This window comes from Quercus robur, chromosome 6 (genome assembly GCF_932294415.1).
Source record: "Quercus robur chromosome 6, dhQueRobu3.1, whole genome shotgun sequence".
Lineage (NCBI taxonomy): Eukaryota > Viridiplantae > Streptophyta > Magnoliopsida > Fagales > Fagaceae > Quercus > Quercus robur.
Window position 1 is genome coordinate 51,268,079 of NC_065539.1, and position 13,719 is coordinate 51,281,797.

The window sequence follows — 13,719 nt, forward strand, 5'->3', positions numbered from 1 at the left end:
GAGTCCTGTTAATATTATAGTAGGACATCAATTAAGATTCGTTTAGTTTTGACTTGCAAAATAAGTTTTCCTACAAGATTTATTACGAATTTAACAATTTATATTCAATAAATTTGAGGCTTTATTATTTATGGTGAATTTCAATGTTCTCCTTGTGGTTTCAAAGAACCCCTCACGAACTTAAGGGTTTCGTTAAGCTAGAACAAGATCTAGCCTCACTCACATTTCTGTTTTGCTCTCAATTGATATAAGAGCTTTTCAATATCTTGATATCTAGTCTATTGCGTTTCCATTTTGCGTCAAACAATCAAGCCTTAGTCCCAAAAATTTTTGAGATTGAATAGGATTGATCATGTCTTAGACTAGTAATTTATATTTGTGAAAAATATCTTAAAAGTTAAAACTGTTTTGATTTGTTAGTTTGGGTATATAAATATGAGTCAAACAAGCCTAAGTTGTCTGTGTATGTGTGCAGCCTCCCTGTGAAATGTATGTGTAATGTGTATGTAAAGAAAGTGTGTATCCAAGAGTAGCTATCTTAGTGAGGTTAATATGTGAAATACTTGAATCATTCTTGTGCATTGTATAACAGTATATTATAATCAAAGTGAATGCTTTATTTTGTAAATTGTACTCAAAGTGAATCATTAACTTATTTTTCTTTCTAAGCAATCAAAACTGAACAATATCCTACATGCGTTGCTAAGAAAAGCTTTCCACCCTAAACTAGAAACTGAAACACAGTAAGAATATTGGTAAGCATTGGCTATGATTCCACATTATGCAAACCCTGCTAATATTCTCCCATCAATGCCCCAAGCTTTAGAGATTTCTGTGCTTCCTTCTGAACAATCCATTGAAAATGCAAAAGTTAATCATCCTGAATTTCTATTCCTCTCATCCCAACCATATACACACATTTCACAAAAGCAGTTTAACTCCCAAGAAAATGCCAAAAATAAAGAATAAAAAACCTTATATCAAGTTGAGAAATATCCCCATATAATCATAATCATATGTGATAGCTAAGGAAATTGTATGAATATTTTATTTCGATTAAGACAGACATCAAACGTGATAATATTTATTGAATAATTATTAGACGAGGAAAAGAAGATTCCCTTGTTCTGCAAATTTGTATTCTTCTTTTGAGATACACAACCTGGTCCCTCCCGTACACAAATGTTTATTGGATGCTGCTGCATAATTTCTCCTCCACGGTGGACAAATCCTATGGAGCCTCTTCATTAATGAGGTTTCCAAGCTTATAGCTCTCACTCTCACTCTCATCACTAATTCATGTGCCTTTTAGTTTGGGGCGGGTGACAAACAGATACTTTCTCAGCGCAAGCATTAGGACCCATGTTGTCTTTGTAATCTTCTCCTTTATCATCAAATGCAATGCTGAGCTTATCACAGTCTTCAGTATTTGGGCCTGTAATCCTTTGAAGAAACCCAGTAGGCCCTCTCTTTTCCAAATGGCGTAGACTGCACCTGAAACTGTCTTCTGTGCTTTTTGTCCGGCTTCTTGGTTCCCATCTTCATCTGACTCCGCAGCCTGAATCATGACTTTACACCTGTTGACAATGAACTAAAATCTTTTAATGAAGTTGTGAAGAGGCCTATGAATAAGGGCAATGCAACTTTTTTCAGATATCTGCATGTTTTGATGGAAAACTTGCAGAAAAGATGAGTTTGTGAATTAAACCAGGTGATGCACAAGGAGGAATGATTGAATTGACCACCCACCTGATAGCTGGGTAAGTCAAGCAGGTAGCAACACACTTCGAAACTGCACCCAACACGAAAGCATTAAAAGCAGAAAGAGCTTTTGGGGATAACTCTGTAGGTGCTTTTTTGCTCAGCTTCCCCTTCAATAGCCTCTCTTTTAGCTGATCAAAAACGGTGTACTGTACAAAACATGTTCTAGTTTTAGCTTTATTTGTCTTCACAATTTTTTTTTTCAATTCTAAAAAGTAGCTGAATTTGTCTTTTCTTGCAGCTTGAATCTACTATTTTAAGCAATCACACAGAAAGGGAAAGTGAAAATTCCATGTTGTAAAAAGACCATAAATAGGAGTCACCATCTTCAATTGAACATGTGGCTATGGCTACAATGAGGTGTCATTGTCCACTCCAAATTTTCAGAAAAAAATAATAATAATAATAAAATTCATATTTGTCTAAACGTAACCTCAAGAAGCTGAAATGGAACTAGTGAAATCAAACCTACTTTCTACCCAAAAAAAAAAAAAGGGAATCAAACCTACTCTATATGTGAGACATACATACAACCTGTGTACTGAACTGCAAACTCGTGTACCTGGATAGATGGGTTTGCTGTCAAAAGAAGAGATATGCCTAGACCATCAAATGCCTCATTCCAAGTACCTTCTGAGAGGCTCTTCCAAAGTCCTTTTGATTTCCCAAACTCACTTGTCTGCATCCTTGAGGATGCTGTATCCAAGGGCTGTAAGGTGAAATCAGAGATTAGAACATCTAAACATTGAGGATTGAAACTACAAAGTGGTCTATTTTGTCATTAACAGCATTTTCTTTTTCTTAAATTTGGTTAAGCGATCACAAATTGGACTATTTTCTTATTAACAGCATATGAAAGTGGTCATTGTAATTGAATATGTAAAATCACCTTTAGGATTTCAGGGTATGGCATACTTTCAAATTCTTACTATCAATATTGTCATGCCTCTTTCTTATAGTGACTTTTTCTGCAAGTCCTTTTCTTGATACTCCCCTAGACAGTACATTCAACCACTGAATATTAAAGAAAATAAAAAATATATATTTTAATAATGTTTAAATGGCACCGCATGAATAGAGCACCGACATTTTTTTTTATTAACTAAAAAACATTCATTAGAAGAAAAGCGCAAAGGTGCGTAACCCTAGAACATAGGATGCATACAAAAGGAGAAGCCCAAAACAAGAACTAAACAAATATTAACAGAAGCTCAAAGAATCCATGAACTCTAGGAAATCCATGGCAGAGAAAGTGTGAGAAGTAGAAGTCCAGATGTATAGAGTCCTCCAAAATAAAAACTTCAACTTTAGCGTGTGTAACTCTTTCCCCTCAAAGCAACAGACATTTCTTTGTCTTCACAAGCAACACATCAAGCACAAAAGAACAGGTTTCAAAATCTAGCTTTTGTCTCTCTTGCCAAAGCGACCTTTCCAACTATACAACAAATCCAACATAGAATAAGCATTACCCAATAAACACCAAATAGACAGAAAACCAATGCCTATAACTCCCAAGACACTGCACAACAACATAGGAAAAGGTGAGACACACTCTATCTATGGCTCTTACACAAAATATCAATCCATAATAATCACAACTCGCTTCCTTAGCAATATCTTATCCAACATCACACACCACAAGAAAAATGCCACACTAAGCAGTACGCAAACTTTCCAACTCTACCACGGGAAAGAATTCCCTCTTCTCAACACCATGTAATAATAGCTCTTCACTTGAAAGCGCCAGGATGTCAAAGGGATCCATTCCATTTGATCCACCTCCCCACAATTAATCTTCGTGGCATATATGTCATGCAATAGAATAGAGCCCCAACATGCACATCATCATTTATCTACAAGGGCATTAATCTAACCCCTTTTGACAGCTCAAGCACCATGTAATTTGTAAGAACCCAAGACAGACAACATCAAGAAAACAGAACAAAAAAAATGTTCCCTTAACAAGAAAAACTTGTCAATGTATAACTCACCTGTGTGACTATGACTGTACAAGCCCCGGCGGCAGCAGCAACAATCAAGTTTGCTCTTGTTCCTATGGTTTTGTTTCCACTTTTCTCCAAGTACAGCCTTTTGGAGAAGCTGTATCCATAGAAGTAGACAAACTGTGAAATAAAGGACTGAAGGTTCTTTGTCCCAAGGCCCTGGTACAATGAGAGCACCTGACGGGTAGAAATTGCTTCCCATAAAACATCAGAAATATTCCTGCACAAGCCAGAGCACTTAAAATCTGCATCACATAAGGCAGTATTTTTTTTTTTTTAGTCATAACCGATTAGCCATAGAACAAGGGTCACTGATTACACTGTTGAAAAAATCAAATTGAGAAGGCGGTAATTCATATATGAAGCATTGCATGAAGAATTCATTGTAAAAACAACTACGCAGAGTCAGCTATCCTTCTTTTCTATTGATTAAAAACTGAAGCTACTTTAGATGATGAGTGCAATCGATTCTATTAATGCAATTGTCCATGATTGATATCGAATATGTTTATCCCAATATAAAATTGTGGGAGATAATCAGCACTAAAAAAAGGACTGAAAAGGAAAACATCAAATATTGCCGAATAATCATGTAAAAGAACTCAAAGCATCATATATTTCATTCTAAATATACTTAGATTAGCTTTTGCTAAGCAAAGGAGGAGATGAATGGATAGGGATTATAGTTTTTAGTCCCAACCCTCCACAAAAGGAGTACTTTAACCTAGCTTAGGGACTAATAAGCAAACACCCTACTCATTACTTATTGTTTCATACAATAACAACCCTTTCGTTTACTGGATACAATAAGGTTCTATTAGATTGTTAAGAGAGGAAATTAGTGGATTACAGAAATCTTCCAATAAATCAATCTAATTTGAAATTGATTAAAGATTCCAAATTTAATTTTCTCCTATCTACTGCAACTTAATACAGAAGTATGCAATGCCGTGGACTTCTTCAACCCACCAAACCCCTCCCACCCTCTCTCCTTAACCCTCCCATAAATATATACTTAATTAATTAAAGAGAGATTATAATTACAGTTCTGACGATAAGAAACAAACGAAATCCTCAGTCCTTCTCATTAAAATGTATCAATAACTCTGAAGTTACAACATACTATTCTCTAAACCCAAGATAATCCCACTCCAAAAACTACAACAACATTGATAGTAGGAAGCATATTGATCAGGGTAACACTAAAATTTTTTTGATAAATTAAAAAAAAAAAAAAAATTCATTACTTTTCAAAGCATCATCAATCCAAATTAGATTAGTTCTCTTCGATTTCTCAACAATAACTCATGGTGATCACTGCAGTGCAATAACATCTGTGCTCTCCCAATTCGAATCTTATCTAGATTTAGTCAACATAATCACCATGTCCTATAAATGTTTTAACCATAGTCTTACAACATCATATCTTATGAATACAAAGTTTTAACTTTTAAACCCCTCTTGAGAAATTAGCAATCAAACCGTGCTTGCAGTATCCCATCTTATGAATATAAACAGATATTAATGAACAAAGTTCTAAACTTTGACAGCTAAGAATTTTGAAACTCAACACCCCTCCTGACGTTTCATCCGAAAACCCAGTTTCAAATCCAACTCATTAAGTAAAAAAAATCTAAACTTTGACAAAGATATATATGTGGGGCCCAGAGGTTAACAAGAAGGGAAAAAGTTTAACCTGTACTTTTGCTGATGTTGAGTTCGAACTTCAGCTTGATATTTGGTCTTACAGGTATCAAGAGGGTACAAGATGGTGGTGCTAACAAGAGCTCCAATGGCCCCTGAAGTGGCCTCTGACAAAGATTCGAGGTCAATGCCCATTTTTAAAGACTTTATTCAAAGAAAAACGAATTGGGTGTCAGACAGATGAAAAGGAAAGGCTAGGAGATTGAGGATGCTGCTGAAGCATCCATGGATTTTGGAAATGGGTATTGCTTAATTCAGTATGGTTGTTAAGACTTGAGAAGAAGAACAGTAATTATGGTCTAGAGAGAGAAGGTAGTGAACAAAGTGATACGGTGGCATACGGAACAGGTTTGTTTCACTTTCATACAGTTGGGTGTGTTATTGGGATTCGGAAACTTTAACGTATGGGCCTCCTCTCGGTGGCTCCCTCACCTCACTTGACTTACTGACATTGTCTGTAGTACTATTTTTAAAGGTTTTACTAATGTGCCGAAACCATTTTAAAAAACTTTTTTTTATTATTTTATTTTTTTTATATAAGATAAAATTTTTATTCTAATCTAATCTAAGTGTATATATGTGAAACTCTTTCTTCCTTCTTACAAACTTGAATCTCGACCCTTCACTCCAAATTTAAATAGAAAATAAAAATTATATATATATATTTTTTTTTTGAGTTTTGAAAAAAAAAATGCTTCTGCTTATATTAATAATAGAATATTATAAATTTTTATAATATTTTATTTAACAAAGTTTAATCTTGATCAATAAAAACATAACTCATAAATTCATAATTAAAATGCAAAGTTTATGATAAATCTTTCCTCACCCGGTTGAAAAAAGAAAATGAAAAATGAAAAATGAAAATCATTTTGAATGTTTTAAAAAGACACTTTAATTGAAAATTCAAAACAATGAATTTTAATTATGAAATGGAGAATAACTTTGAAGACTTTTTTTTTTGAGAAAGAATAACTTTGAAGACTTGTTAAGCAAAAAGCACAATATTTTTATTATCAATTTAACAAAGTTTGGTTGTTAATAGGAGAAAGTGTTCCCCCAAGTTTGGGGTGGAATGTCATTTGCTTAATCTTAAGAGAATAAACTGTAATTACCATTTTTTTTCATTCTATTACAATATCAAATTTTTATATTTTTTTAATATAAAATTTAATAATTATGATTATTATTAATAAAGATTTATTATAATTGTGTTTATGTGAAACTATATATTCAAACATTATACATTTGTTATGATTGTATTTGTACAAAGAATTATATATTGTACTTTAATATTATAATAACTTTGATAAAAGATAAGAAGTTTTTTTTTTTTTTTGGATGGATAAGAAGTTTTATTTTATTTTATTATATATATATATATATAGTAAATATATGGTATGCAATTTTTGTATATTCATTAATTTTTTTTAAATCAATTCTAAATATTAAGCAAATATTTATATATACATGTGTGTGCGTGCACTCATGCGCGTACATATAGGTCTTGACTGTTGTTTTTATATAATAACTTATCCCCTTTCGGGCAAAATTTCTTAGCTACCTCCCTGATAGGAATAAGACTTTTAAATAACATTACATATATTTCTACACATTTTTTTACCCACACGTATTTTCAAAAAACTAAAAATTATTGTTTAAACATACGTCCCAAACGGCCTGGGGAAAAAGAAAAGAACAAGTTGCCCAAGTTATAGTGTGATGCATATTTGGATAAACACTACAACAAAAATCCATTCTATCTAATGGTTTGCTGAATCTTCATATTTCAAGAAAAAAAAAATGAAGTCATGTATAACAAAAACAAACAAACAAAAACACTTCATTATTGTAGTGATTCTAAAAACACAGCATCATCGTCATTTGAAAAATATAAAAGAAACAAAAACTAATAGTCTATAGGAAAGAAACACAAACATCATCATCATAATCATCATCATCATCATCATTTATTTATTTAATAATTAGCTAAATTACATTTTAACCCCATAACAAGTGAATGTTTCCAAATTAACCTCATACTTTTCAAAACGATTTCAATTCAACCCTTCAGCAACGGTCCCTAAAACCATTGACAGAACAAAAAACGGCGTTATTTTAATTTAAAAATTCATTGAAAACGGTGTCGTTTCCATCCCAGAACAAACACACCCATCATTTTTCTCTATTTATTTATTTTTTGAATTCACATCCCTCTCTCTCTCTTTCCCTCCTTCAAACTCTCTCTCTCTCTCTAACTTTCTCTCTCTAAATCTCTCACAGTGACACAGAGAGAACCAAATGAACTTCACTGAACCCTAGCTTTCTCTCTCTTCCTCTCTCTCTCTCTCGCTCTTCGAGCAACAACAGCAAGAACTCCGCGTAGTCTCAGTGATCCTCGTCGAACCGAAACGGTTTGCCACAGATGCAGGGCATTTTGGGATCGGTTCGCCAGTCCTTGGTGTTCCGAACAGCTGGCGGCAGCGGCGGTGAAGACGGAGGAGTAGGAGGAAGCTTCGGCGGTTTCGTAGAGAAGATCGGCTCCAGCATTCGCAAATCTCGAATCGGACTGTTCTCCAAATCGCCGGTTCGCGCACTCCCTCCGGTTCCAAAATCCGATGACGCTCAGCCGATCCGGTGGCGCAGAGGCGAGTTGATTGGTTGCGGCGCTTTCGGTCGCGTTTATATGGGGATGAACCTCGACTCCGGCGAGCTACTCGCCGTCAAACAGGTATATATACTAGTGTGTGAGTGTGTTTCAGTGTTTGTTATTGAATTGAGAGGTTTATGGAATTGAAGTTGGAATTTTGAGTTTCTAAACTGTAATTACAGGTTTCGATTACGACGAATAGTGCTTCAAAGGAGAAAACACAAGTAAGGATCTCTTAGTTGTATCCATAGATTTAATTGCTAAGCTGGTTTTATGTTACAAAATTGTAGCTTTGTGAATAAAGTTGCAAACTTGGTTATAAAAGTAATACTTATTTGTGCTTTGCAATTCACTGATTTGTAAAAATCTTATATAAAAAATAGGCTCACATTAGGGAATTGGAGGAGGAAGTAAAGTTGCTGAAGAATCTTTCACATCCAAATATTGTTGTGAGTATGGTGTTGTGATTTTTTTTTTTTTTTGATGGAAGTGATGATGGGTTTCTTTTGTTTGTTTTCTTATTGTTTTTGGGTTTTATTTTGTTGTTCCTTATTAGAGATATTTGGGAACTGCTAGAGAGCATGACTCATTGAATATTCTGTTGGAATTTGTTCCGGGTGGATCTATATCATCACTCTTAGGGAAATTCGGATCCTTCCCCGAGTCTGTAAGTGATTCTTACCTTGTAACATTCGACGATTCTGGTATTTATTTTGCTTATGTTGTTAGGAAATCGTTTGCTATACAGGTTATAAGAATGTATACAAAACAATTGTTACTGGGTCTTGAATACCTTCACAAGAATGGAATTATGCATAGGGACATCAAGGTATCTCCCGCTTTGCTTTGAAATATTTATACTGATTTGCAGCCTCTCTCTCTCTCTGTGACATGATATTTTCATAATGGCCATTTATAGGGTGCAAACATTCTTGTTGATAATAAGGGATGCATTAAACTTGCGGACTTTGGTGCGTCCAAGCAAGTTGTTGAGTTGGTATGCCATTGTATCCACCCTCCCAAATTAATCATTGACTTTTTTGACTGATTACTTCTATGAATATTACTGAAGATGTTGTATTACTATACAGGCTACTATAAATGGTGCCAAGTCGATGAAGGGTACTCCATATTGGATGGCTCCCGAAGTTATTCTTCAAACTGGGCATAGCTTGTAAGATCAAATATACAACTACTCAAATATGAAAGCATTTATCTGTATTTTGTCATACAACATATAGATTGAAAATGTTTTTTCTTACAACCAATGCACTTACTTTAAAGGAAAAATGAGAAAACTTTTTGACCGCTGGAAATAGAAAAATAAGGTTTTTCTATTGGGGTACCTGATAGCTGTAACAAAGCAGGCACATTTCATTCATGATGATATGTTTAATTTTTAAGTGGCATTGAAAGTTTAGGAGATTTTTGAAACTGCCTTGTTTTGTTTGATTTATTTTTTTCATTCTCATTTTTTAGAAGTGTTTTGAGATTTAAAGTTTATGTAGTATTAAATGTGAATGCTAGGATCTAAGAAGTATGATAAAATATTCTGACGACCTTGTTTTGAAGTCTAAACTTTATTTTGGACAAAGTATCAGTGTTCTAATGCAGTGTATTGCCATTCTTTTGTAAAATGTGGAAAAAAGATATTATATGGTTGCCTACTAATCAACTCTCTTAGACCCCATCCCCACCCAAACTCTGTAGAAGAGGGGGGAGTCTTTTGCACTGCGTATGAGCTTTTACCATGTAGAAGTGGGAGCCTTAAACAATGGGTACGAGTATGGCCTATTATGGCTGTACTTCTTAATTCTGATATGTGGACTTCACTACTTACGAAATGCGTTTTTTTAGCTCTGCTGATATATGGAGTGTCGGGTGTACTGTAATTGAGATGGCTACAGGAAAGCCTCCATGGAGCCAACAATATCAGGAGGTACACTTGACACTACTTACTAAACTTAATACTTCAGTTATGTGTGTATTTGACTGTAATATTCTGAAGTCATGTGTTTTCCAAGAATTTTGAAACTAAGAATCAATGTTTCTCTCAGGTTGCTGCTCTCTTCCATATTGGAACAACTAAATCTCATCCACCCATCCCTGAGCATCTCTCTGCTGAGGCGAAGGATTTTCTTTTAAAATGTTTACAGAAGTACATTCATTGTTTCTGCTTTTCTAGCACCATTATGTTTCCAGCCCCCCCCCCCCCCCCCCCCCCCCAAAAAAAAAAAAACTCTTTTCTTTTTCTCTTTTTGAAAAAGGCAACATAATATGAACGTAGTTTTGATTTATAGTTTCTTTACGAGTTATGGTAACTTTTCTTGTTTGTAACTCTTACACATCAAATTCTGGTGGCAGGGAACCTGACTTAAGGCATGTTGCATCAGACTTGCTTCAGGTAATTCTATAGAGATGTCCTTATGAATAGTTAATATATTAAGCAGAATTCACTCAAGCATCATGGATAAATACATGCCTAAATAAATAAGTGTGCATGTGTGAACTATTGCGGGTTTTGCCTTTGTGTTTGATTATTATTGTTGTTAATATATTTACATGCACACAGACAAACAAGCATTTACTTATAAAACCATTTTTGCTCATCTGCAGCATCCATTTGTCACTGGAGATTATTGGGAATCTCATCCAATTAGCACTTCAGTTATGGTCAGTATAATTGCAGTAAGATATATTTATTAGAATTTGTATTCTTTTAATTAACTTATCCCATACTTCAATTCTTTTTACTTCAGGAATCCGTAAGCAATATTGTAACACCTGAGATGAATCTTAAGAACTCGTAAGTGTGTTAATTTGATGGTTGTGGAACATTGGATGAATTTCAATTATTGGTTGTTACAAATGTTGACTATGGAAACTTTACTTCTGGGTTTAGCTTGAACCATGTGATCAGAATGTCAACCTGCACAGGCTTAAAGGATGTCTGTGAAATGGATAGCCTGAGGATCTCAACTGTATATCCCCAAAATTCCTTAAACTTAAATGTGAGATCTTGGGGATTGAGCAATCCTGATGATGACATGTGTCAGATAGATGATAAAGATGACCTGATGGTTGGTGCATCAGTAAAGCTCAAATCCATCATAGTGTCTGATGATTTAAATAAGGTAAAGAAGTGTTATCATGTCCTTTGTGTAGTTTAGATGGTTATAATTAACTTCAATAACAATGGGCAGACCTCTTTCATTTGAACTAGAGTTTTAATCCTATGTGTGAGCCTACTGATGACTGGCCCTGCAAGTTTGATGGAAGTCTAGAGTCAGAGAGAAGTGGAATAGACTTGTCTCCCGGTCAAACAATCCAGAATGCTGCTGGCAGCCCTGGAGTACCAGGTAAGGGGGAGAATGACTTCACATTTCCGTGTGGGCCAACAGGAGCTGAGGATGATGATGAAGTTACAGAATCAAAAATCAGAGCCTTCCTGGATGAAAAGGTACCTTGTTTTCAGAGCTCTTTCTTTTGTGAATGACTGAGACATCATTGTTTTATTCTCTTATAATTCATGAGTGTGAAATTTTTATTATAGAAATATGATACAAACTTGTTTTATAAAACTACATTAGGCTTTAGATTTGAAGAAGCTGCAGACACCTCTATATGAGTTCTACAGCACAATGAATGCAGCTGGTCCTCCTGGTGCAGTTCAAATGGCACAAAGTGAGAATGCTTTGAATATCTTGAATTTACCTCCTAAAAGCAGGTCCCCCAATCGGACACCTACCAGAAGACTCTCAGTAGTTCATTCTACCAATAATGCAAGACCTGGGAATCATGCGAAAAATGAATCAAATGCTAGTGGTTTACATGACCGAGCTCTACAGGAAATTCAGCCACCTCAGCAGAGTGAATGGAAAGGGCTTCTTCTTGATTCTCAGCAGGAGTCATTCAATCCAAGGTTCTGTATCTTCTTTTACCTTATGCTTCCTTACAGAATTGGGTTATCCCCATCTTGTGACCGGGGATTGGAAATGTTTTACTTGCAGTGATAGCTTCTCTGAGAGACAAAGGAAATGGAAAGAAGAGCTTGATGAAGAGCTTAAGAGGAACCGAGGCAAGTTTACTTTTTCTGCATATGATTTGAATCTGAACTGCAGTCTATTTTATGTTTCTGTTGGACCCACTGATCTTGAGGATCACTCTTGTGGTCAACTTTCAAATTAACCACACTGTATTCTAGGTACTGATGTGTACAAATTTCATTAAGTTTATGTCTATGGAGATAGTGTCTAAAAGATGCATTAGCCCTTTCTTTGATCCTTGGTCAGGCCCTGTTTAAATTATGAGAGAGCCCCTCTTATGGGTCACTGAAAGCTTAATTATAATAAAGAAAACTCCGTTTACCCAATGATACTTTTGAGCTTAAATGGTTTTGAGATTTGTTGTCCTATGTGATTTGGACAATTTGAATTGAAACTGTTGTTGTCCTTGTATTGATGTTTCAAAAGTGCACTTAGGCTTTTTTTTTCCAATTGATGGTCCTCACTCCTCAGGATTTAGGGCCACCCTCCAGAAAATTTGGGATTCTTGTGAGTGGAAAGGGGAGGGTGTTGCATTGAGCAAACTCATCTTCATAGATCTGATTTCCAATTCCTATTTCTCTCCATGTGGTTCAAACCAATATCATTCTGTTCTTCTAGACTAGGCAATGGGGTATGAAACACTAAAAGTCTGTTGACACTTGGCTCAGGTGAGACCTTCATGTGGAAAGTTAGTGTTAATGTGTTTGTGAGCTTAATGTGCATTGCAGCTCAAGCTTTTAGAACTGATGGTTTCTACCATGAAAGCCATATAAAAGTAAGGGGTTTTGGTTCATAAACTGGGCCGGTCTGCTTTTGTCTAACACATGATACAATCAATAGGACATTCAAGATAGAAGGTACTCCATTAGAAAGACAAAATTATAAACATGAATTAAAGGTATCTTGAATATAGTTTGGGAATAATAACTTGTAAGCAAAAGAGACTGAAATTCTATGTAGAGGTTTCTTACACCAAATAAAAGCCCTGATGCTTGTGGTTTTCATTAGGGGCATGATTTTATCTTGATTAAATTTCGATAAAATTGCAAGATTTTGAGCATTGTGTTTTCTTGAACCATGACAATATTGGACGTGCATATTGCAGAGATGATGCGCCAGGCAGGTGCAGGAGGGAAGACATCATCTCCAAACAATTGCATTCTTACTCGCCAAAGAGAACGGCTACGTTTTGCATTCTCAGGCAAATGATACATATATCTCACCTGTATTTATGCCAGTGTTCAATGGAAAAATTTATGGATTTCCATTGGGAGTGGTCATGTATGTAATATGAATATTGGTGCAATGGTGTCTAATAATGCATAGTGGTCAACATTGCCAAATCTGCAAGAATAGCCGGCGCTGCAAGCTTCCAGTGCTGTATCTATCATTCAGCAGAAAATGTCAAATAGACAGGATATTTATACCCCTTTTTTCTTTTTAATTTTTAATTTTACCCTTCTTTTCTTTAAGTTCATGTATGTTGTTGCGGGATATGAAACATAGTAAATTTGAGTTTTTACTTTATATTCATAATATGTATTTTTTACTACTA

General features: G+C 35.0%; 2 protein-coding genes across 3 annotated transcripts; one reads left to right on the forward strand and one right to left on the reverse strand.

Moving 5' to 3' along the window:
* Positions 1–959: 959 nt before the first annotated feature.
* On the reverse strand, positions 960–5,889 carry LOC126689346 (peroxisomal adenine nucleotide carrier 1-like). The gene is made up of 5 exons (XM_050384514.1): positions 5,461–5,889; positions 3,753–3,984; positions 2,324–2,470; positions 1,750–1,910; positions 960–1,577 (listed from the first exon to the last, which is right to left on the reverse strand). Exons 1-5 carry the CDS (start codon positions 5,601–5,603, stop codon positions 1,298–1,300), a joined length of 963 nt encoding a protein of 320 aa, XP_050240471.1. The 5' UTR covers positions 5,604–5,889; the 3' UTR covers positions 960–1,297.
* A 1,792-nt stretch (positions 5,890–7,681) lies between these two features.
* Positions 7,682–13,719, forward strand: LOC126689347 (mitogen-activated protein kinase kinase kinase NPK1). Of its 2 annotated transcripts, none has more exons than XM_050384515.1 (17): positions 7,682–8,199; positions 8,301–8,342; positions 8,502–8,567; positions 8,675–8,785; positions 8,867–8,947; positions 9,038–9,115; positions 9,210–9,292; positions 9,976–10,057; positions 10,176–10,276; positions 10,483–10,522; positions 10,735–10,791; positions 10,878–10,924; positions 11,021–11,252; positions 11,342–11,578; positions 11,709–12,040; positions 12,129–12,196; positions 13,270–13,719. In XM_050384515.1, the coding sequence occupies exons 1-17, from the start codon at positions 7,894–7,896 to the stop codon at positions 13,371–13,373; spliced, it is 2,067 nt and encodes a 688-aa protein (XP_050240472.1). In that variant the 5' UTR covers positions 7,682–7,893; the 3' UTR covers positions 13,374–13,719. The 2 variants fall into 2 exon arrangements, with proteins under 2 accessions (XP_050240472.1, XP_050240474.1); XM_050384517.1 differs by having other exon boundaries at positions 11,387–11,578.

Bases quoted from the DNA above. Each gene is read 5' to 3' on its own strand.
- LOC126689346 (XM_050384514.1), bottom strand. From the start codon at position 5,603: ATGGGCATTGACCTCGAATCTTTGTCAGAGGCCACTTCAGGGGCCATT. The intron at 2,471-3,752 runs GTGAGTTATACA...TTCACCTTACAG, and splicing joins GTACAGTCATAGTCACACAG to CCCTTGGATACAGCATCCTC. The intron at 1,911-2,323 runs GTACACGAGTTT...TGTTTTGTACAG, and splicing joins CAGCAAACCCATCTATCCAG to TACACCGTTTTTGATCAGCT.
- LOC126689347 (XM_050384515.1), top strand. From the start codon at position 7,894: ATGCAGGGCATTTTGGGATCGGTTCGCCAGTCCTTGGTGTTCCGAACA. The intron at 9,293-9,975 runs GTAAGATCAAAT...GCGTTTTTTTAG, and splicing joins CTTCAAACTGGGCATAGCTT to CTCTGCTGATATATGGAGTG. The intron at 10,792-10,877 runs GTCAGTATAATT...TTTTTACTTCAG, and splicing joins CAATTAGCACTTCAGTTATG to GAATCCGTAAGCAATATTGT.